Source organism: Pristis pectinata, chromosome 11 (assembly GCF_009764475.1).
Source record: "Pristis pectinata isolate sPriPec2 chromosome 11, sPriPec2.1.pri, whole genome shotgun sequence".
In the NCBI taxonomy this organism is placed as follows: domain Eukaryota; kingdom Metazoa; phylum Chordata; class Chondrichthyes; order Rhinopristiformes; family Pristidae; genus Pristis; species Pristis pectinata.
In genome coordinates, this window is record NC_067415.1 from 35,359,037 (window position 1) to 35,383,036 (window position 24,000).

Genomic DNA, 24,000 nt, shown 5'->3' on the forward strand with positions numbered 1-24,000 from the left:
AATTTTGGTCGCCCTGTTATAAGAAAGACGGCATTAAACAGGACAGAGTGCAGAGAAGACTTATGAGAATGCTGTCAGGACTCAAGGGCCTGAGTTATAGGGAGAGTTTCGTCACTCTAGGACAATATTCCTTGGAGCATAGGGGAATGAGGGGTGACCTTATAGAGGTGTATAAAATCATGAAGGGCATAGATAGGGTGAATGTACACAGTCTTTTTCCCAGGGTTGGGGAATCAAGAACTAGAGGGCATAGGTTTAAGGTGAGAGGGGAGAGATTTAATAGGAACCTGAGGGGCAACTTTTTCAAGCAGAGGGTGGTCAGTATATGGAATGAGCTACCAGAGAAAGTGGTTGAGGCAGGTACAATAACAATATTCAAAAGAGATTTGGATAAGTACACAGATAGGAGAGGTTTAGAGGGTTGTGAGCCAAATGCGACTAGCTTGGTGGGCAATACAGTTGGCATGGACGAGTTGGGCCAAAGGGCCTGCCTCCATGCTATATTATTCTATGATTCTATGAGAAGGCTGGACAAAAAAAAAACAAAAAAGAATGCTCAAGATACTCAGGAGGTCAGGCAGAGAGAGAAACAGTGTTAACATTTCAGGTCAATGGCCCTTCATCAGTTGTGTCTACCATCATTTTCTGCTTTTATGTTAAGATTTCCAGCATTGGTAGTTTTGTTGCTTTGCAGAAGGCTTATGAGTAAACACAATTAAATGCTCAGTGAATTGAGAAGCTAGCCAGAAAACCTGTGTTCAATGTCAAGGAGCAGAAAGGATTTTGACCAACTTGGCAAAGAAAATTAGAAAAGCTTGAAGCATGGAAATAGCAGCCAACTAAATCAGCACAGAAATGGATCTTATTACGAATGGCCAATTTCTCAGTTTCCATTGAATCACAAGCAGTTTTCACCAATCACTGAACAAAACAATGGAAGCTCATATTGTAGTCACACAAGGTTAGCTTGGTGCCATGCAAACTCAACCTGCCATCATCGGAATGCAGACTCCAGTATTCAAAAGGGACTTGAAGGCAATTCATCTGTCCTGTAACAGATTGGTAGAACTGTTCAGGAGCAACATTGTGGAAGTGGGAAGTGGCAGTGGCTCCATGGATTAGAAAGCTGTTTGTCCTCTCCAAGAATGACACATTCACCCAGCCACACACCCAATCCAAAATATGTAGTCTGAAGTTTGGTCTTCTGGGCCCTGAGCACCTTGAGGTAATTCTTCAGGTCCATGTGCCATCTCCTCTACTTAAAGTCGGCAGCCTTTCACCATTTGTATGATAGATAATGAGATTACACTGTGTAGAAGCATTAGAACAGGTCAAGCCAGGTACTAAGAGGTATAACAGTATGAATAATTTACATTAATTTGCATAATAGAATAATTCCATTTATAAATCTGGTCTGCATTGTAATTTTGTATCCATCTTTACTTCTGGATCATGTTTAAGAGGATGATCCTTGACAGAAGGAAAATAAGGAATGTGGAAATTTTGGTGTATGGGAGTCTCAGGGATGGGGGAGGGGGGGGTGGTTGGGTTACTAGTATTCTACTCAAATTAGTGTTTCACTTGCACCCTGTGCAGAATGAAGCTCCCTAGGTTGCAAACACCCTGCTACTTCCTCCTCTTCTATTTCCTCTTTTTTCCACGTTTTCTCTCTGGTCCTCCACTCCCGCTTGTACTCCTGCTCAGCTGCTTCTCGTTTAATAGCTGGCAACAGTCGCTAGCCTCTCCTGATGACAAGTTTGTGCATCACCATTAATCAAGACCTGCTCAGCCAAGTGTGGCAGAGTTCCTTTCACTGTGATCCAGGTAAGCAGCTGTCGTTTCAACACATCAATGGTTCTCTCTATCGTAAGTATTGCACACTTATCTTGTAAACATGTGTTGCACACTGGAGACACGAGCAATGTTGCCAGCAGATAGGCCTTGAGGTACCTGCTCTTTAAGTGCTATTGTGATTGAAACACAGAGGAAGACCTATGAAAGCACCCATCTCAGGGATCAAATACTTTGTGCAGAAACCTTGATATCAGCCTTTGCAACACCACTCTCATAGACTTCTGAAACTTGAAACAACCATGGAAAGCACCAAAGGAGTATAACAATATTCGGAAAAAATAGCCAGCAACTAACATGGAAGTGGTTTCTCTATCACCTTTAAAAGGCACTGGTGAAGGATAATAGGGTGGGGTAGCTTCAGCTTCTTAACACATGTACAGCCAAGACTAAATAGGACATTAGTCATCAAGCCATACAGCACAGAAATAGACACTTTGGCCTACTGTCTGCACCGACTGCCAAGCACCCATTTACACTAATCCTCCACTAATCCCAATACATTACGGGCACATCCCTCCCCATCATTGGTAGTACCTACAGGAGACGTTGCCTCAAGAAGGCAATATCTATCATCAAAGGTCCCCACCATCCGGCCATGCCATCTTTTCGCAGCTACCATCGCAATCTGCAGTGGCCAGTTAACTTATTAATCTGCATGTATCTGGGATGTGGAAGGAAACCAGAACACCGACGTACACAGTCATAGTGAGAATGTGCAAACTCCACACAGACAGTGCTGGTGGTCAGGACTGAACCTGAGTCACTAGAGCTGTGAAACACCAGCTGATCACAGTGGAACAATAAATTTTAAAATGTCATTGCTGGCCATCAAATCATCATGCTAACTCATGTTCTGCCTGTCAGCAGTTTGTAATTTAAAAGAACACATTGCTCCACAAAAAGATGGAATTACCAGGCCCATCTTCTCTATGGCCATCCTTCCATATTCTTAAAAACTAGCATCAGGTCACCACTCTGTCTTGCCCTTTGTGAAGAATACAGTCCCAGCCTATATGTTCTCCCCTAATGTGTATAAAACTTAGCCACTGTAATTCTTCATTGTTCCTTCCTTAGTGTCTCTATATCTTTTAATAATAAGGAGACCAGGATTTCTCTAAACAGGGTCTAATTAAAGCTATATCCAAATATAATGCAACTTTTCAGTTTTCTAATGCTCTCTCTAGAAATGCTTGAGTACTTTATTTGCTTTTTTAAAATTAATTTATTAACCTCTGTTGCTACTTCCAATGATTTACGTATCTGTACTCCTGGATCCCTTGTAACTTATTTAGAGATTTATCTTCCATGCTAAACAGGCAATATATCAGTGACCACGTTATATTCCATTTCTGAAATTTGGTTTTAACAATGTCAATGTAGTTGAATTTCAGAAGCCATACAGCTGTCACTATGTTCTGTGTCTGTGCAAATGATAGAAAAAAAAGTTTCCCCCTCATTTTCTCCGAGGAGTATGCGGCCTTCTCATTCTTCCTTGCAAATTGCACCATCTCAAATTTCTGTCCTGAAATTCCTTTGCCAGTGATATGTGAATAACTTCCTCTCAACAGCAGTTAGCGTAATGCAATTACATCGCCAGCAACCCGGTTAAATTCCAGCCACTGTCTGTAAGGAGTTTGTATGTTCTCCCCGTGTCTGCATGGGTTTCCTCCGGGTGCTCCAGTTTCTTCTCACATTCCAAAGACATACGGGTTAGGAAGTCGTGAGCATGCTATGTTGGCGCCGGAAGCATGCCGACACTTGCAGGCTGCCCCCAGAACACTCTACGCAAAAGATGCATTTCATTGTGTTTCGATGTACATGTGACTAATAAAGATATCTTATCTTTCTCTGCAATAACAATATCTCCAATTTGGTATTTTCATTCAGAGATATCAAAATATCTTCCAGATTGAGTTAAGGGATTACACTGAAAGTCATCAGATTCCAAAAAAGTTGCAAACATATAAAATAAAATTAATTATTTTGCTGCTACCTATTTTCATGTGGTTTATTTCTCGTCAGAATGCCCTGTTGGAACCAATTCCTGGGTAACTGCCTCCCCAAGTGGTAACAATCCACACTCCTTGGTTCACACACCAGGGCTACTCACCAGCAATAAAAGTTATGATTCTTTTATGACTGTACATTCATTACTGAGGAAAATTCTTTATTTTCAAGTTACCTTTCTAGGCAGGGATTTTAACCTTGCAACATGCAGAATCTCTGATGTTAACACTCTACCTAATGCTGTGACCATTTGCTGTTAGGAATCCAAGTGGTGCAATGGTCAATAAAATTGTCTTTCACCTGTGACTGGTCCTAAAAATTACTGTTGGGAAGGAACACAGAGTCAAAAGCATGAAACTGCTCCATCCCTCAACCCTGTTCCGCAGCCCTTATAAGGTAAGGAACAAAAATGTATGCTCTCAGCTGAGTTCCAAGGATTAACATCTTACTCTGCAGCAAGTGTACATATCAAACCAAAGTAACTTAGGTTAGTGTATGTCATTTTCCATAAGCCTCAGACTCACTGTAGCTATATTCACATATAACTTCAAGTTAGTGAACATTGGAACAGATCATGTTAATCATCCTACCAGGATGAAGATGCCGTCAAATTTACACTGCTGTTTCTGGACAGTCATAAAAACATAGAGCAATACAGCACGGATACAGGCCCTTCAGCCCAACCAGTCCAGGCCGACCAGTCCCAATTTCCTGCGTTCGGCCCATATCCCTCTAAGCCCCGCCCCTCCATGTACCTATCCAAATGTTGCTTAAATGATACTATTGTACCTGCCTCAACCACCTCCTCTGGCAGCTCATTCCATATACTCACCACCCTCTGTGAGAAAAAGTTGCTTTTCAAGTCCCTTTTAAATCTTCATCTCTCACCCTAAACCTATGCCCCCAAGTTTTGGACTTCCCTACCCTGGGGAAAAGACTGTTACCATCTACCTTATCAATGCCTCTCACAATTTTAAACACTTTTATAATGTCACCCCTCATTCTTCTACATTCCAAGGAATAAAGGCCTAGCCTGGCCAACCTCAATAACTCATGCCCTCCAGTCCTGGCAACATCCTTGTAAATCTTCTCTGCACTCTTTCCAGTTTAATCACGTCTTTCCTGTACGAACGTGTCCAAAACTGTACACAGTACTCCATGTGCAGCTTCACCAATGACTTATACAACTGCAACATTATGTCCCAACTCATATACTCAATGCCCTGACTGATGAAGGCCAGCATGCTAAATGCCTTTTTCACCACCCTGTCTACCTGTACCTCCGCTTTCAACGAACTATGCATTTGTACTCCTAGGTCCCTCTGTTCCATTATATTCCCCAGTGCCTTACCATTCACAGCACAAGTCCTATGCTGGTTTGACTTTCCAAAATGCATCACCTCACATTTATCTGTATTGAAATCCATTTGCCACTCCTCAGCCCACTTCCCTAACTGATCAAGGTCCCCCTGTAATCTACAATAACCTTCTTCACTATCAACAACACCTCCTAATTTTGTGTCATCTACAAACTTACTGATCAATCCTTGCGCATTCACATCCAAATCATTTATATAAAAAATGAAAAAAAGGGTACCTACACCGACCCCTGTGGCACACTACTAATTACTGGCCTCCATTCCAAGAAACAACCTTCAACAACCAGCCTTTGCTTCCTACCTCCAAGCCAATTTTGAATCCACCTAACTAGCTCTCCCTGGATTCCAGACCAGCCTGCCATGCGGGACCTTGCCAAAGGCCTTGCTAAAGCCCAAACAGACAACATCCACCGCCCTACCCTCATCTATCCTTTTGGCTACCTCTTCAAAAAACTAAAAGACTTGTCAAACGTGACTTCCCACACACAAAACCATGCTGACTCCTCCTAATCAGACTCTGTCTATCCAAATGCCGGTAGACCCTGTCCCTCAGAATTCGCTCCAGTAACTTCCCCACCACTGATGTCAGGCTGACCGGCCTATAGTTCCCTAGCTTGTCCTTGCTACCCTTCTTAAACAATGGAACGATATTAGCCACCTTCCAGTCTTCAGGAACTTCACCAGTGGCTAACAATGAAGCAAATATTTCCGCAAGGGTCTCTGCAATTTCTTCTCTAGCCTCCCACAAAATCCGAGGATGTACTCAGTCAGGCCCTGGGGATTTATCCACCTTAATGCACTGTAAGGCTGCAAATACCTCTTCCCTGGTGATCTGAATGTTCTCCAAAACATCTCCACTTGTTTCTACTATCTAATGAGCAACGATGATTTTCTCCACAGTAAACACAGAGGAGAAATATTTGTTAAAAGTCCCACACATCTCCTGTGGCTCGAAACATAAGCAGACCTACTGATCTCTAAGGGGACCTACTCTCATCCTAGCCACCTTTTTACTCTTAATATAGCTACAGAAACTCTTGGGATTTTCCTGAACCTACCTGCCAGATCCATCTCATACCCTCTCTTTGCCCTCCTGATTTCCTCTTAAGTGTATTCTTAATCTTTTTATAGTCATGAAGGGATTCTCTTGTCCCCAACCTCCTAAACCCAATGTACGCTTCCGTCTTTTTCTTGACTAGAGCCTCAATATCTCTTGTCAGCCAGGGTTCCCTAAACTTGCCAGGTTTACCCTTCACCCCAACAGGAACATGCTGCCCCTGGACTCTCAGTATCACACTTTTAAAAGCCCCCCACTTGCCATTCGTTCCTTTCCCTTCAGACAAGCTCTCCCAATCGACCTCTGCTAGATCTTGCCCAATTCCCCAAAATTAGCCCTGCTCCAGTTTAGGACCATAACCTGTGGACCTGTCCTATCCTTTTCCCTCACTACCTTAAAACTAATAGAATTATTGTCACTAGAACCAAAGTGCTCCCTGACTACTGCTTCAGTTACTTGCCCTGCCTGGTTCCTTAAGAGGAGGTCCAGTGTTGCACCCTTCCCAGTAGGGCCCTCTATGTATTGACTCAGAAAACTTTCCTGGACACATTGCACAAACTTTACCCCATCCTGGCCCTTAACACTCTTGCTGGCCCAGTCGATACTGGGGATATTAAAATCTCCCAATACAACCCTATTATTCTTACAACTATGAGGAATTTCTCTACACACCTGCTCCTAAAGTTCCTGCTGACTATTGGGGGGGGGGGGGGGGGGGGGTTGGTGGTCTATAATACTGCCTCACTAGAATGACCCCCCCACCCCCACCTTCTTGTTTCTAAGTTCTACCCACATGGCCTCACTGGATGATCCTCCAAGAATGTCGTCTCTAAGCATTGCTGTTATGTCCACCCCCTCCTGGCTTACCTGTACCTCTGTCACACCTGCAGCATCTGTATCCTGGAACACTGAGCTGCTAGTCCTGCCCTTCTCTCAGCCGTGTTTCTGTTATGGCTATAACATTCCAGTCCCCAGAGCCAATCCACGCTCTGAGTTTGTCACTTTACCTGTTAAGCCTCATTCATTGAAATAAATGCAGTTTAACTGATTATTCCTTTCCCTGCCTTTACTGTACCCCTGGCTATCCTGATTGCTAAACTTGCTCTCGCAGGCTCCTGCTTTATCCCACGACTTGCTCCTGCTCAGAGTCCCATCCCCCTGCCAATCTCATTTAAACCCTCCCATGTAACAGTAGCCAATTTCCCTGCAGGATATTGGTCCCTCTCCAGTTCAAATGCAACCTGTCCCTCTTGCACAGGTCAGCTCTACCCCAGATGAGATCCCAATGGTCGAAGAATCTGAATCCCTGCCCCCTGCACCAGCTCCTCAGCCACCAATTCATCTGACCTATCCTTCTATTTCTGACCTCATTAGCACGTGGCACTGGGAGTGATCTTGAGATCACTACCTTCGAGGTCCTGCTTCTTGACTTCTTACCTAACACCCTATACTCATTTTGCAGTACCTCATCCCTTGTTCTACCTATGTCATTTGTACAACAACGTCTGGCTGTTCGCCCTCCCTGTTGAGAATGTTCTACAGCTGCTCAGAGACATCCTTGACCCTGGCACCTGAGAGGCAACACATCAAGCTGGCACCTCTTCTGCTGCCATAGAATCTCCTGTCCGCCGCCCTCACTATCGAGTCTCCTATCATTGTCACCCTGTCTGACTGCACCCTTTCCCTGTGAGCCTCAGAGCCAGTCACAATGCCAGAGACCTGACTGCTGCTGCTTGTCCCTGAAAGATCATCCCCCTCAATGGTATCCAAAGAGGTATATCTGTTAGTGAGGGGAATGGTCACAGGGGAGCCCTGCTGTCTGCATACTCCCCTTAATTTTCCTGGTGGTCACCCATCTATCTGAAGCCTGCACCTTAGGTGTGACCACCTCTGTAAAAGTACCAGGATGATCCTGAGCACATCCAACTCCAGCTCCAGTTCCTTGATCCGGTTTGTCAGGAGCTGCAGCTGGGTGCACTTCCTGAAGATGTAGTCATTAGGGACACCATGAGGTTCCTTGACTTCCCACATCCTGCAGGAGGAGCATTCCACTGTTCTGATTGCCATCCTGCCTACAATGAGACAAGTACTAAGGATGAACAGGAAAAATAAAACCTTCCCTGATCCTCACCAGAGTCTCTTCAGCCAAAGCCTCAGCACTCCACTCTTATGGTGGCCATTCTCACAATGGCCACTCCACTTGACCTTACCTTTTTATTGGCTGCTGTTAATTAGCTAATTAGCCAATTAATGAGACCTCTTTTAAACTCTCCCACTCATGCTCCAAGTCCCAACTCCTGGAAAATGAAACTTACAAGCACCGAGACTTGCCTCTTTTAAACTCTCTAGCTGCGGGCCTTGTGGTAACACAGCAGGGTGAGCAGCTCTAGTTGTGAACAGGTCCCACCCCAGAAACTTTGTGGCTATACAACACACTGTTAAAGATACAAGCAATACACTGGATAGCTAAGCATCAATGTACACTGATTTATCAAATGTGGTTTCAAATATCACCATCTTCTATCTGCATACAGAAAACAAAATTCATAACAGCATCTTATTAGTTCTACTTCCTATGACTTGATAAACATACATTTGGATATCATTTTCAGAATGATATCCAAATTATGGCAGAAGGTTATTAGTGTGTTGGAAAGATTAATAAAAAATATGCCAAGGATGACTCCAAACTTATGGCTCTAAGCTTGGATTCACAGAAATAAATGTGTTTTAATTGGAGAAGAAGATTGGGATAATAATGTAAAAAAAAAGCCCATTTAACTTAAATCCCAAATTTTAAATAGAAGATTTGACCAAAAAAATTAAAAAGTCACAATTAAGTTCAGACATTAAGAAAAATCTTTCACATCAATCGACTTTTTTTTAGTATATTGCATTAGACCAAATAACAATAAATATCCGGAAAACAGTCAAATTTGTGGTTGGAAATATAACTACAGTCTGAGATAGTCCGATTATCTCCAGAACACAGCACTTATTGGGCTGCTAAGGACATGTTAACGTCACCATAAATATTCCAGTGATTACAGGTAAGAAGAATTAGCAGACATATGATGGATTTGGAATGTACTGTTACCACTAAGCCATTTACTGGCTAAACAGGCACAGGGTCGATTTCTGGAAAGTCTCAGTATTGATTCATCAGAATATTTTGAGAATGGTAGCTGAAGGAGGAGAAACTCTGACCAAGTAAATGGTGTGGATTTTTTTTTATTATCTAGAGGAAATTTAGTTTCTAAATGTAATCTAAAGAAATTCAAATTGGGACCATGTGTGATTTCCAAAGTAATCCAATTCAACCTGATTTCAGAAATCTGCAGTTCAGATTGATCTTAAAAAGAAATGGGATGGGGCTGAGGATGGGAATAATTGGGAAGAGGATTTTCACAGGGTTGGACCAACATCCCTCCTTTTTCCAATATAACCACAAAGAGACAGTATGAATAGTTGCCATTTCCACTGTTTTTCCAAGAGTTCTGAGGAGTTACAGAGGGGCAGCATGTGGTATGGGCAATAATTAATTTAAATAGATCCATAAAATATATGAAACATTTACCCATTTCTACCTCAGTATAGATATACAAGTGGATTGATATTTACTCAGTCAATAAATAAATTTAGATTTTGTACTTTGTTTTCATTAAAGTGCTGAAAATTGCTTACAGTATTTGCCTATGGTATTGCACCAGAAATTCATTCGCTCCATAATTAAAGAGATGTATTTGGCTCACAGCGTAAACGAGCATACTTAATTAGTTCCTATTAATCAGTGGAATATTCACATTATCCGTCATACTGTGAATACATACGAGAATGAACAGAGTTTGAGTTATAGCTTAGCTGAAGTGTGGCAAGGGATGCAATTGCTACAATTTATCAGCAAATTAACTCAGTTTCAAAAGACTGAAGATTCAGTATCTCCTCATCCTGCAACAATTGAGGTGGAATACATAGTTTATGAAGTGGCTGGGCAGAAGTAGAGGAGCAAGGGCAGAGGCAAAACAATAGCGTGCATTCAAATCGGCACTGGTATGAGACCAGCAAAGATAAATCTGGCTTATTCCATGGCCATTTTGGGATTCATTATCTTAATAAAGTGAAGTGGAGATCTATTTGCCAGAATAAATGTAGTTAGTAAAGAAGCTCTCATCCATTTCCCAGTACTAGACAGAACTAAACTACCAATGTAGGAGACTATACAGCTTGGATAGTTTTTTTAAATAACCAACTTGTCCATCCCTAGCAACACATGGACCAAGACATCCATGCTACTCTGAGGCAAGACCAACCTAGTCTGGGCAGTATAATATCCCAGATTTCCAACCTAAGAACCAAAAAGAGTTTTCTCAGTATAGTAGCAGGAAAGTTCAGTGACCTTTCAAGAAACCCCCTTAAGTAAACCTTCTTGTGCACAATTTCATGAGTTCTTTTGGCTTTTGATGAGAATATCCAGGAAGGGACATGGCTCCCTGGAGGTTTCCAGTTCATTATGTATCATTACACAGTGTAAAAGCCTACATTGGGCCCGTCTGTCTGTGACCTCCTATACTGCTGTAACACAAGGCCAAGGAACAACAACTCATCTTCCATCTGAACACATTGCAGCCTTGCATATTCAACGTTGAATTCTACAACTTCAATAACGCACTCTCTCTGGCTCTGTCAGAAGCGGTAGTTCCTGATGTAAGTCATCTATCTGTGATACCAGCTCAGTTTACCTCTCGCCATTCGCACAGCCCGATCTTCTAACATGTCCTACCACCCTGAATTTCACAACATTTTATACTTCTTTGTATTATCAGCCTCTAACTGCCCCATTAACTCACAGACAGGAGGACCTCTATAATGTATCCCCATGGTGACCCTACACTCAGTCATAGATATTCCAATGAATCTCCTACTCTCCACCTTCTCAGTAACTTAAAACTAACTTGATTTTTTCTCTTTCCCAGTTCTGACAAAGGGTCTTCAACCTGAAACTTTAACCCTGTTTTTCTTTCCACAAATGCTGCCCGACCTGTTGAATGTTTCCAGCATTTTCTGCTTTATTTCAGATTTCCAAAATCTGCAGTTTATTTTAGCATTCATCCTAAAGTTATAACATTAGATGGTATTTATATATAGTTTTGACTTGCATCATTTATTTATTATTAGGTAACATTTTCTTTGAACATGGCAACATTTAAAATCCTGTTAGATGGGAAATGATAATGATATTTTGCAACATGTCCTGAGATCAAATTCATATCGTTGTCACACATTGTGATGGCACCAGACTCGATTCAGAGATACAGGAGAGAGGGGGATCTGGAGTTGGCAGTCTAACCATTCAAAGTGAGGTTTCTAAGGAAGATCACCAAATTAAACTTGGACTTTACATACATATTACATTAATTTCAACCAGCTGCTGAGCTATTTGTTATCCCCACAAGGATCTGCAGTTGGGCACCAATGTGCAGTTTGATTGCATGGTACAGCAACTTAGCCCCCAGCAGTTTATCTTTACATCAACAATCCAAGATTGCCATTCAATGAAATAATTAATAAGGTTGTTGCACAAGGGTCCCATTCAAAAAAGCAAAATGTGGGCCCTCAATTTCCCTCATCCCTTTTTGCCAAAATTTATGTCAGTCTCTCCACAATCTTGCCAACTAGATTTTAGATTTGAATTTCCTGTAGCACTTACTGCCCACACCGGAATGTAAACACCAAAATGCAGCATAAATTTAGTGGGATTCCAGGAAACATGATTAAAGTACTATAAAAACAAGGAAATGTGCTATTTCTCAGAGACTTTTCAAGGCAATGATTGGGAGTAAAATGTTAACTTCTGACCATTTGTTTCTTTAATTTTTTTCTACATTTTTTTTATTCACCGTTTCTAGTGTTTCGACAGCATCTTCATTTTCACAGATAAAAGGAGTGGAAGAAGCAATGCTGGGGAAGAAGATCTGCAACTTTTCAGGTAAAGGCTCCCATGAGGAAACAAAGTCCATATTGGGACCTAAAAGGTCAGGTCAGCTCAATTTATGAGTTAAATATGAGATTTAATACAGATACTGAGTGCCACCTATAATGACTAGAACTTTGGAATAATATTGGATCCTTGGAACCTTAACCTTGGAACAACTTCACTCCGAGGGTGGTGTGAGTGTGGAATGAGCTGCCAGCAGAAATGGTAGATGCAGGTTCAATTGTTACATTTAAGAGAAGTTTGGATAAGTGCATGGATGAGAGAGGTATGGAGGGCTATGGTCCGGGTGCAGGTAGGAAACCAGGCTGGCATGGATTAGATAGGCCAAAAGGTGTGTTTCTGTGCTGTAGTGCTCTATAATTCTAATATAGAAAGAAACTTCACAAGCTGGATTGACGCAAGGCATCAATGATCATTCCCCCTTTCTTCCTTTGCCCATCTAGGTAATAACACACTCCAAACATTTTTTAAAGCAGTATTTGTATAATTGACATTCATGGCACACATTTGGCTAAAGGGGTCTTCAGTTACAGAACTCCAATTGGACATCAACTGATTTCAGACTCCCTGCGATACTGGTTTTCAAAAATCAGTTGGAGAATGCCTTTTAGTCATTGACCAAGATGATAACTCAATGCTTCCAAGTTTGATGGTACCAGACATCAAACAAATGACTGAGGCCTCAGATCCACAGCCAGGCAGAAGATTGCACTCAATGAGATAGATAGTGATATCAATGCATTGTACACCACCTCTGATATTCATACCATTGATTACAGTGCCCTTAAAGCTACAGGCCCTGGAAAAATTGCTATAATTCTTTCCATCTTTATGTATATAACAAAGTCTTATTGTAAAAGTTCAGGCAACTGAAATCAGAGGAATTTAATTTGCCAGGAACTGTACAATATGGTTGTGAGGCTACCTCTGAGAAACTGAAGTAGTACAAAAAAGTCTGATAAAATTCACCATGAGTACTTAAAAGGAATGGCTTTGTGACCATGAGAAATCAGCACCCGCAAATTTACACTAAACAGTTGCTGCCTGTTGGTTTGTGTCAGCGTACATGTTGTTCACAGACTTGTCAATTCAGGAGTGAATGAAGCCCAAGGCTTCCCATGTTGCTGAACTGACCTTTGCATTAGGAAGAGAAATTAGGCAAGTTCAGGGGCATAGGTTGGGAGTTTTGGGGAATGTGGAGGCTCAGGGGATCATGCACCTTGTTGACCATCACAAAGTATATTCAGGGTCCTTCCTTTATTAACACTTAACACAAAACTGTCCACACTAAGTTTCATACACATTTTTTCATTGAAATTAGATCATGTGGCAGACAAAAACATGATGCCATGATTCATTTTCTAGGCAAATGTGCTTCTCTGTAGGAAGAAAATTAAAATGACAAACAACATCCATTCATGTTAAATGTGCACAAATTCTATCACAGCTGCATATTAAAATCACCTTGTAACCATTTCTGCGCTAAGATGCTATGAATATGCATAGTTAACACATTTTCTTATTAATAATAGTAATAACTTTGACATCATCACAGCTGCTTTCTGTTTTCAATTCCACACCCAAAGATAACTTAGTCAATATACTGTTGATAACTGAGCGGCACAGTGGTTAGATCTATTGCTTTCAGCAACCTAGATTCGATCCCAACCTTGGGTGCTATATGTGTGGAGTTTACACACTCTTCCTGTGATCACGTTTTCCTTGGGTCCTCTGGTTTCTTCCCAAATGTCAAAGACATGCAGATTGGAAGGTTGTTTGGTATTGTAAATTGCTCCTGGTGTAGTTGGGTATTGGGAGGAGTGTGGTAAACTTGATGGAATGCGAGAGGGAAAATAAAATTAGTACAGATGGGTGCTTGATAGTTGGCATGGACATGGTGAGCCAAAGGGTCTGTTACTGTGCTGTATGGCAATGACCTTCAAATCATATGGCACACAGCCTCTTAACTACAACACCTGATAAATCTAAGGTGGAACTGAACATCCTGGAGAGGCTACTTCCTTTCATAACAATACAGTTCCCCTTCCATGTGCTGAACAGTGTCAAGATATTTTTTAATTTGACATCAGGTTTTCATGTTTCTGCTAATCAGAGCTATCACTCAGTATCACATATCGAGCTCAACAAAGAACACCTATAAAACTCTGCAGCTCTCTGACCCATGTTGCTTGAAATGCACTAGGGGCATCCAGAGTTCACTCTTCTTTTTCTCCTCACGCGCTCACTCCAGGGAACTGCAGTAAGTCTGTCGGGACCTTCCCCACACTGCCACAGGTAAAATCAGAAATTGATGCAACTTTGTGAGGCAACTGGTTGTAAATTATTAATGTTCCGCTATATGGGTTTTCAAAGCTTGTGTTAATGCAGTATTGATAATGTCACAGTACATGAAGGGTCAGCGGTGATGAGCTAAAAGATCTTTTCTCATCCCTGACTATGCACTTTCGCTTCCACAGTGTTTCTGCTTTACAGCTTTCACTGGTGCTGGTGCCCAAGTAGTGTTCAGTTTTAACATTTGAGAGGTTCACCAGCAGAGTGCACTGATGGCCAGGCCAATCAACAGAAAGCATCAGCACTCAGTCCAATCCAGCCGAGATTGTCATCAACCACCCCCTCCCAGAAGAGCTCATCAGCAGCCACCCCTCCCCAACAAACAGCGTTGGCAACTATTCCACTTGTACCACAGACTATAATAACTTCAGTGTACATTGCCCATTACTGCCCCACTAACCCAAATTCAACCAAATACAACTCATGCCCACTAAGTCTGCTTGTCAGGAACAATTTGCTAAAATTACATAACCTTCCTGCCAAAAGCTGTGCAAAGTTGCAGAGTCACAGATCCAGTATCCTCAGTACTCTCACAGCATTCAATTAAGTAATTGAGGGGAAGTCTAACTCCAAAATGGGGATAGGCTTGTACTCAGTGCCATAAAAGTATACAATCTCAAAATTCAAACTTCAAGTTCCGAGGAGTGAACATCACCAATAGCCTGTACTGGACCAACCATGCAGACACCACGGCTAAGAAAGCTCACCAGCACCTCTACTTCCTCAGGACGCTAAAGAAATTTGGCATGTCCCCGTCGACCCTCACCAACTTTTATCAATGCACCATAGAAAGCATCCTATCTGGATGCATCATGGCTTGGTATGGCAACTGCTCTGCCCAGGACCGCAAGAAAGTGCAGAGAATTGTGGACACAGCTTGGCACATCACAGAAACCAGCCTCCCCTCCATGGCCTCTGTCCATACTTCTCGCTGCCTTGGTGAAGCAGCCAGCATAATCAAAGACCCCACCCACCTGGGTCATTCTCTCTTCTCCCCCTCCCATCAGGCAGAGGATACAGGAGCCTGAGGGCACTTACCACCAGGCTCAAGACAGCTTCTATCCTGCTGTTATAAGACTATTGAACAGTTCCCTTATATGATAAGATGGACTCTTGACCTCACAATCTACCTTGTTATGACCTTGCACCTTATTGTTTACCTGCAATGCACTTTCTCTGTAGCTGTGACACTTTACTATGTATTCTGTTAATGTATTACTCTGTACTACCTCAAAGCACTGTGATAAGAATTGATCTGTACTAACTGTATGCAAGACAAGTTTTTCACTGTACCTCGGTACAAGTGACAATAATAAAACAATACCAACATAATATCCTCAAACTTGCACATCTTGAGATTCAGTATAGGTAGGATCTCATGGGGTAATGAGGGGTGGGGAGAACAAAGCAACTTATAGACTCATTGTGGGGGGGAGGTTCAGGGGGCAGACTGTCATTTAAATACATCAGTAATGTCTTGGATTTTATTACCATTTAAGTTTCACCGTGGCTAGCTTGGTCTCTGGAAATCTAGCAGGTCAGATGTGTGGAACACTTAAGTGTCCTATCACTTTCTTAGTCTGCGCTAACCATCAACCACCCATTTGCATTAATCCTAATTAATCCCTTTCTTTTATTCTCCCCACATTCTCATCAACTTTTCCCTGATTCCTGATGATGAGCTGCAACCTCTTCAGGAACATTGATAAAGAGCCAAGCTTGCCAATCAGTCTTGCTTCTATCTGGGGATCCTGATGTAAAAACACGCGCACAGTTTTAACTCTGCCGCACCTAGCAACCCGACCAGAGCACCCACCCCCCTAGGCCTAACTGTTTGTCAGAGAGAGGGTCACTGCACCTTATCCCAGCTTGTCTGACAGTTTATAATCACCTGGGAGTGGACATGCTTCAGGTCAAATAAGGATGGCAACATTGCTGGGTTTGGCTCTGCTAGTGGGGCAAGTATCAATGGGGGAACATCCAGGAAACAGTGATCATAATATCACAAGATTTTGAGAAGCAATGGAAAATTATATAGAGCACTCCAGAGTAAAAATAGTCAACTGGAGAATGGCAAATTTCAACTGAATATGAAGAACTCTTGCATTAGGCAAATTGGAATCAAAGGTTGACAAGCAAAATTATCACAGCCTTTGAAGTGGAAATATTTCAGCTATAGTCTAGGTACATTACCATGAGGCAGAAAAGTAAGGAAACTAAAGCCAAAGATTCATAGAGGACCAAAAAGAAAGGAGTAAAAAAAGCACTAAAGCAAAAAGCACATAACAGATTGCCAGACTGTCAACACAAGTGAGAACCAGGCTGATTACACCAAGTTCAGTGCGGATGCAACAAAGGAAATGAGAGGAAAGGAGAGAGCATAAGGACAACGTGTGATCGAATATAAAAGGGAATCCAAAAAAAATTATGTATGCCTGTGAACTGGAAAAGGTTGTAAGAAGAGGTGGCCAAAAAGCATCAGAAACCAAAAAGGAAATGTACTGATGGAGTTGGAGGGCGCGCTGAGGTTTAAAATGAGTACTTTGCACAAAGATGGAGTTTCAGCAAAGGAAGGTTTCAACAAGATTCTAGATAGGCTAAAATTAATGAAGGGGAGGTACTAGAAAGGCCAGCTTCACTTAAAGTGGGGAAATCGCCTGATCCAGATGAGAGAGATTGCTGAAAGAAATAAGGGAGGAAGCTTCAGAGGTCCTGGCCATAGTCTTCCAATCTATAGATTCAGGTATGGTGCCTGAGGATTGGAAAATTGAAAATATCACACCCTTGTTCAAAAAAGGGTGCCGCGATAAACTCAATAACTGCAGACCAGTTTAATCTGAATGATTGAGAAGGTTCTACATGCTGTGACCAGAATTAGCAGTCACGTGGATAAGCATGGATGGATTACTAAAAGCCAGCATTAAAAAGGTAAATCCTGTGTAACTAACTTAATAGAGTTTTTTGATGAAGTAATATGGTCAATCAAGTTAATGCAGTTGATGTGGTAAATATGGGCATCCAAAAGGTGTTTGACAAGGTGCCACTTAATAGCCTTATCATCAAGATTGAAGGCCATAGGATAAAATTGGCTGTAGCAGCATAGGTAGAAAATTGGCTATGTAACAGGAAACAAGTAGTAGTAGTGATGGGGCTGTTTTCAGACTGGAGGAAAGCAAACAGTTGAGTTCCCCAGTGGTCAGTACTAGAACTGCTCAGGAATATATACTAATGATTTGTACTAGGTCATACAGGGCACAATCTCCAAATGTGCAGATGACACCAAACTTGGAGGCATAATAAACTGTGAGAAGGATACTACTTCTCCAGTAACTCTAATCAACCAAAAGTGTTCAAATCATTGACTGATTCTGAGTAAACCATGCTACTTAGAAAATAATGCACATGGTTTTGGTTACAGACATGGTTTATAATACTTTTGACCAATTAGAAAGGTTAAGTGCATAAAGAATTTCCTGCCTGATGACAAACCCTGTCTTTATGAAAGTTACTAATCGACATTTTAATGTTTAAATCCTGTTGACAGTAGCAATTGGCAACCAATTCCCCATTCTTGACACATGGCGTCCTGCAAGAAGAACATAATCAGCTCTCTCTTTAATAAGCAATTTTTGAGGTTAGTTAAAAGTAAAAATTTAGCAGGACAGGAAGAGGCAAAATTTACATGCCTCTCAAAAGGTCACAGGGAAATTAATCAATGTATCAAGTTGTTCCAGCATGCCCACCCACCTCCTAGAAATTTATTTAGTATCTCAACAGTCACATTTACAGACTAAAGGTTGCAACACAAACTTGGCTCAGTGAGTAAATCTTTCTGGAACCAGGAACATACAAAAAGTAAAAATTTAAAACTATTCAATTTGCAATATTTAAAAATCTCATGTAATTAAAAAAGATACAAAATTTGATCTTGAAAAGCATTGGAGAAAACTGCAGATATATTTTATGTTCCTTTTTAAAATTAACAGATACAGGCCTGTGCTAAAGGGATTTGGTATCTTTTAAATGCAAATGATTTCTCTCAGCAATAAGCTTTGAAGAGATCAAAAACAGACATAAATTCTCATAGGAAATCAGCTTTGCAAGCTTTTGTCCCACGTAACAGATTTTTACATTCAAGAGCTCAATTATTTTTTGCATATATTTTATATATGTGTGGATTTTTTTATTAGTTAAATATTTAGCAAGCAGGGGAGGCAAACATACTAAGTAACCACTGATGGAACTGAGGTGAACACTAATCATTCACTTGCAGATGAACAATGGGCTTTGTGACCTACATGGCCTCTACATAAAGAGTACCTCACATAGATACACACTGGTGTTCATCTTGCATTTGTACCTACATAAACCAAAGACATGAAATTTTAATCTTATCCATTTATAAATCTGGACAGGAAAAGAATATGGTGGGGGGTGTGGGAAGTGGTGGGGCTGTGCTTCAGAATGAGCACAAGTCCAGTGCATGCTTGAAGACATGTTGCATTTCTATGTTGTTTTCATTACCTTTCAAAAGGCACAGAAGAACACAGAGCTGATTTTCCTAAGATTCCAATACTTAAACGTTGGTGATAAATAAAATTAGTGAACCTCATGATCATCAAGTTTTGTTGCAGTTACAGGCACTTGCGCCAAAGTTAACATTCTGCTCAACACTCATAACTGCTGCCTATCCATCAGTCCTGGCTGAAAGCAGCTATCCATAAAGAGCTAAAAGCAGACTCCTCTTGTGGCTTATTAGGGACATTCAGTGTGGGATGGCACATAGGTCAGGTACACATACAAGGACCTGGATTTGGGTGCTCGCATGTAGGTCTGTGGTTGGGTACACCCCACACTGGTTTCAGGTTAGGTATTCATACAGAAATCCTGGGACTAGTGCCCATGACCTAGAGGTTGTGCAACAGGGTTGATAAGATAATAGATTGGTTGGAGATCGAGAAAATTGAAGTAGTTGAAGGCACACAAATGCAGAGCGTGTGTATAAATGGATTGCATAAAATGTAATGCAATACAAATGCCATCAGGAAGGGAAATATTGACCCAGCATTTACCTGGGTAAATCTGTAATGTGTTGCATTGCTTATTTCTTTCCAATAGTCACTAGTCCACTGATTGAGGCTACTGGGACATCCAAGATTCCACCTGTCGTCCACATCCTCTTCTCCCCCGATGAACAGTTTACTGCTCCACACTGCAACATTCAGGATGATGAAAAATACATCTGTTTTGTTTGCCAACAGATTAGACACAAAATCCAATGGGAACGTATCCATGAACTCAGTGAACATGCCCCTGCCTGGAGTCAGCAGTGGGCCTGCCTCCACTCAGCTAAGAAACAGGTTACTCTGATTGAACAAGCTCTTCTCTAAAACAAAAGGTGTACGTGCCAAGCTACAAGTCAAATTGCCCGTCTTAACCCCTAATATGTTACTATAACATTTGTTTCATATTTTTCTGCAAATATTAACTCATGTATTTTACATAGTTACTGATAGGCCTAAAATTCTAAAAATATTTTTTGTGTTGGTTCGTCTTAATTCATTATTTATCTAATGATCTAAGTAAACAATGCAGGACCCACCTCACTAAAACAGAATACTTGGGCATTATTCCATTGTTGTGCAAAAGAATTTACAACGTGCAAAGAATTATTTTCATGTACTTAATAAATTTTGAGTCTTTAAATATATCACCAATTGTGTGAATAATTATTATAATGAAACACATTCTATATAATCAACAGCCAGCACATTAAAATGGCACAAAAATTGTTCAGCATCCTTGAGGATAACAGAATTCCCTTCCATTTTCTGCTTCCCATCTTCTCTTAAGTTATCAACATTGATCTAACGGGGAGTTGGAGAAGGAGTGGTGTGACCTTGAACTACTGATATCTTGGACAAAACACAAAGTTGCAACCAAGGACAGGAGAGGAGGGAGAGAGGTATGGATGATAGATCAGGTGTTGGATTGTTGAGGAGAGGTAAGGGGTGAGGGCTGGGGTGGAGATTGTGGGACAGAAGACATTGGATCACAGGAGGAGGAAATGGGCAAAGCATTAAGGGAAGCTGATTGTGGGAGGTTACCCTTGAGGTCCAGGGGTAACAATCCTCCAAGCCATGAGCAGCGCTAGAAAATCACCTTTGCTTCTTATAGTTCCCAACACCCGATCAACTGCCAGGTATCCTGAGCTTTGGATAACACAGCCTGGAGCCTTCAAATTCAAATTGATGATAAAATCTTAAGACAAAGCCTTGTTTTAAATAAAGCCATTTATTAACTTACAAATGGGATGTCCTTCTGGAACAACTGTATTCCTGTAGGAGAGTGGCATATTATAGTAAAGAGATTCTTAAATCAAAGGCATGCATCCCAAACAGTTGACGATATTATGGCAAAAATTCACAAATAGTATGAATTATAATTACTTTATCATAATTACTGACCCATCTGTCAGAATCCAGTTACTTGCCTGACTCAAAACCTGCCCTGGTTTCTGGTAGCTTAAATGCCAGGTTTCCTATTTTAAAGATTTAAATCCTCCTGCCCCTCTTCTACCCAGTCCAAGGGGTTCAAATTATACTCCCACCGCCTTCAACATGCTTTTAAATCAGGACATGAACAATCTCAGTAAAATTGCTGATTGCCAAATATTATTACATATTCTCTAGGACCTGGCCAACTAAATCCCAGTCCAGCAAAGTAGTTAGAGATGCTATTAACTTGAGGGATTTCAAGCTTTTAAATTATTTCTTATCGATCAGAGCTGTTTACATTTGTATGTGTTAATCACATATTATCAACAGATGTCTGAGTGCTGCAGCTTACGCAGCCAAATTAATCAGTCTGCCTGTCTGAATGAGCAAGCAAGACATGAATCACAAAAAGCCAGCATATGTCATCTGGCTGCCACACTGCTTCATTCTTTGTACCCTCAGTCTGCTTGTAATCCTTCTGTTCACATCAATAGCACAGCCCAGACTAGCTCATTTTCATTATATAATTTACTGGTTCAGAATGTCTGGGTGCCTATTCTTTGAATGGTAATAAACTTCATTAGTGCCACACTATTCCAAACTGTGTCAAGAGAACGGCACAGAAAGTTTAACCCTTTAAACGCCAAAAAAGGTAAATTATCTCGCAGTAAGTATAAAAGGAACCTGCACTCAGCTGCTCAAATAACCTTATAGTGGAAGCACAGTACAATAGGTAAATAATTAAAAGAATGTACTGTAATGAATTTTCACCATCAGTGCTTTTGGTTTAATGGTATTATAATGATGAAGGCCAATCCCGTTATAAATCCATTCTCTCCTGGTAACTGCCTCCTAAAACAAATTTTCTCCCTCCTGCACGGTGGCACCATCAGTGATCAGGTATCTCAGCAGAATGATAATTTGAACATTTCCTACAGAGCTTCAAGTCTCTAAATATTGGTGCTTTATCCTCTAATATTAGACCCAATGTACCAATGGCAAAGAAATGTTGCATACTGTTCAATTCACTGAGAGCTGCTAATGAGAGCTCCTGGTTTTAGAGCAGAAACTTGCTCTGATTTGGCATCTGATCCAGTGCAATGCTCTCTACAAGGGATCCATGGTGCCTTTGAGCTGAAAATGATGTAGGAAAGGTTTTCAACCAATCAGGCTTAAGAATCCACACTGAGGCACACAAAATTGAGAGCAGAAGGTGGAAATCAGTTAATACAAATTAGAATTAAATCCTGTGCAGGCTAAAAGTTGAGTAAAAAGTGTGATTGTCACAGATGGAAAAGTAAAAAAACATTATTTTAAAATGTCCAACTCTTATTAAATGTTGAAGTAGTAAAACTTCCTATATATAAAGTTAAATTTCAAAGCTAGAGAGGTTGTTTGTTATAATTACCACTCTTTCAGCTTTTAGAGATTCACTTACTCCTGAACCCACCAGCTCTATTTTGTTCTAGTGCGTTTGATGAGAAAATAGTAGGAATGAGCCATGTTCTCATGACAGTACTGATTTCAGTGCTCAGCCACTCATTCAGACTGTGAAATGCTCACTGAGGTGGTGCAGGGAATCTCTGGCAGCAACTTCCAGATTAATGCCCAGACCCAGTCTAATTTCCCACCTTGTATGTAGTTTACTCCAGGATTCCCTGTTTTCCCTATTCCAGCTGAAGTGAACTCTATATGTATTTATCTGCAATTTTAAATACTTACAAAATGGAGCTCAGATTATTAATTGTTTTCCCTACTGCGCAAATTGATCCCTCATTATACAGAAGAGGGGTTAACATGAGGGGACATAATTTTAAGGTGATTGGAGGAAGATACAAGGGGGATGTCAGGGGTAAGATGTCAGGGGTAAGTTTTTTTTTGCACAGAGAGTGGTGGGTGTGTGGAATGCACTGCCAGCAGAGGTTGTGGGGGCAGATACATTAGGGACATTTAAGAGACTCTTAGATAGACATATGAATGATAGAGAAATGGGAGGGGGGTATGTGGGAGGGAAGGGTTAGATAGATCTTAGAGCAGAATAAAATGTTGGCACAACATTGTGGGCCGAAGGGCCTGTACTGTGCTGTAATGTTCTATGTTCTATAAGAGCCCATGCGTATACAGGTAGTAACAGCTAGAGGTGCAGCTAGCAGTGACACAAGAGGCATCTATGACATTACTTTCAAAAGAGGGAAGGGCATTTCTAGCATGAGCTCACATGGTTTAATTGCCAATCTTAATAAATTCTTTATTCTTCAGCTACAGTGATTGAGATTCCTATTCAAATAAGTTTTTCCCCATATAAAGAGAGCACTCTTTACTTCTCTTTCAGGACAACCCAAACCACTTTACAACCAATGAAGTGCTTTCTAAATTGTAGTCATTACTTTAGTATAGGAAACAAGGCAGTCAATTTTCACTAATGGTAGTGTGATAACAACTAAGATAATCTACTTTAGAAATGTTGAGGATAAATATTGCTGGAAAACTGGAAAAACTCCACTGGCTTCCTTCCAGAAGACACCAAAAAGGTTTTGCATTGACTCCAGAGATCAAATTGGGTTTTAGTTTACTATCTCATTTGAAAGATGATACCTTCAACAATCCTTCAGCACAGCACTGGAGGGGCTGTTGAGGTTTTTGTGTTCAAATCTTGGGAGTAGGACTTGAACTTCAACCTTCTGGCCTAGCAGTGAGATCATGTGAAAAATATCATGCATCTTTACCCTTTGACATTCACCAGCTAAATTCACACTTTTTTATCTCCCTATCTATTCAAATGTGCAAAACCATCAGGATCTTCCTGCTTTAGTTTTATACAACATACACAAGTGATCTTCAAGAATGAAAATTAATGCA

General features: G+C 41.0%; 1 protein-coding gene across 1 annotated transcript in view; it reads right to left on the reverse strand.

The window, feature by feature from the left end:
* The window catches only part of LOC127575971 (E3 ubiquitin-protein ligase SH3RF3-like), a 243,699-nt gene that overhangs the window by 83,070 nt on the left and 136,629 nt on the right, over positions 1–24,000 (reverse strand). The window contains exons 3-4 of the mRNA XM_052026276.1: positions 19,767–19,807; positions 12,432–12,437 (exon numbers count right to left, since the gene is read on the reverse strand). Coding sequence (XP_051882236.1) covers positions 12,432–12,437; positions 19,767–19,807 — 47 coding nt within the window. The remainder of the gene's footprint in view (positions 1–12,431; positions 12,438–19,766; positions 19,808–24,000) is intronic.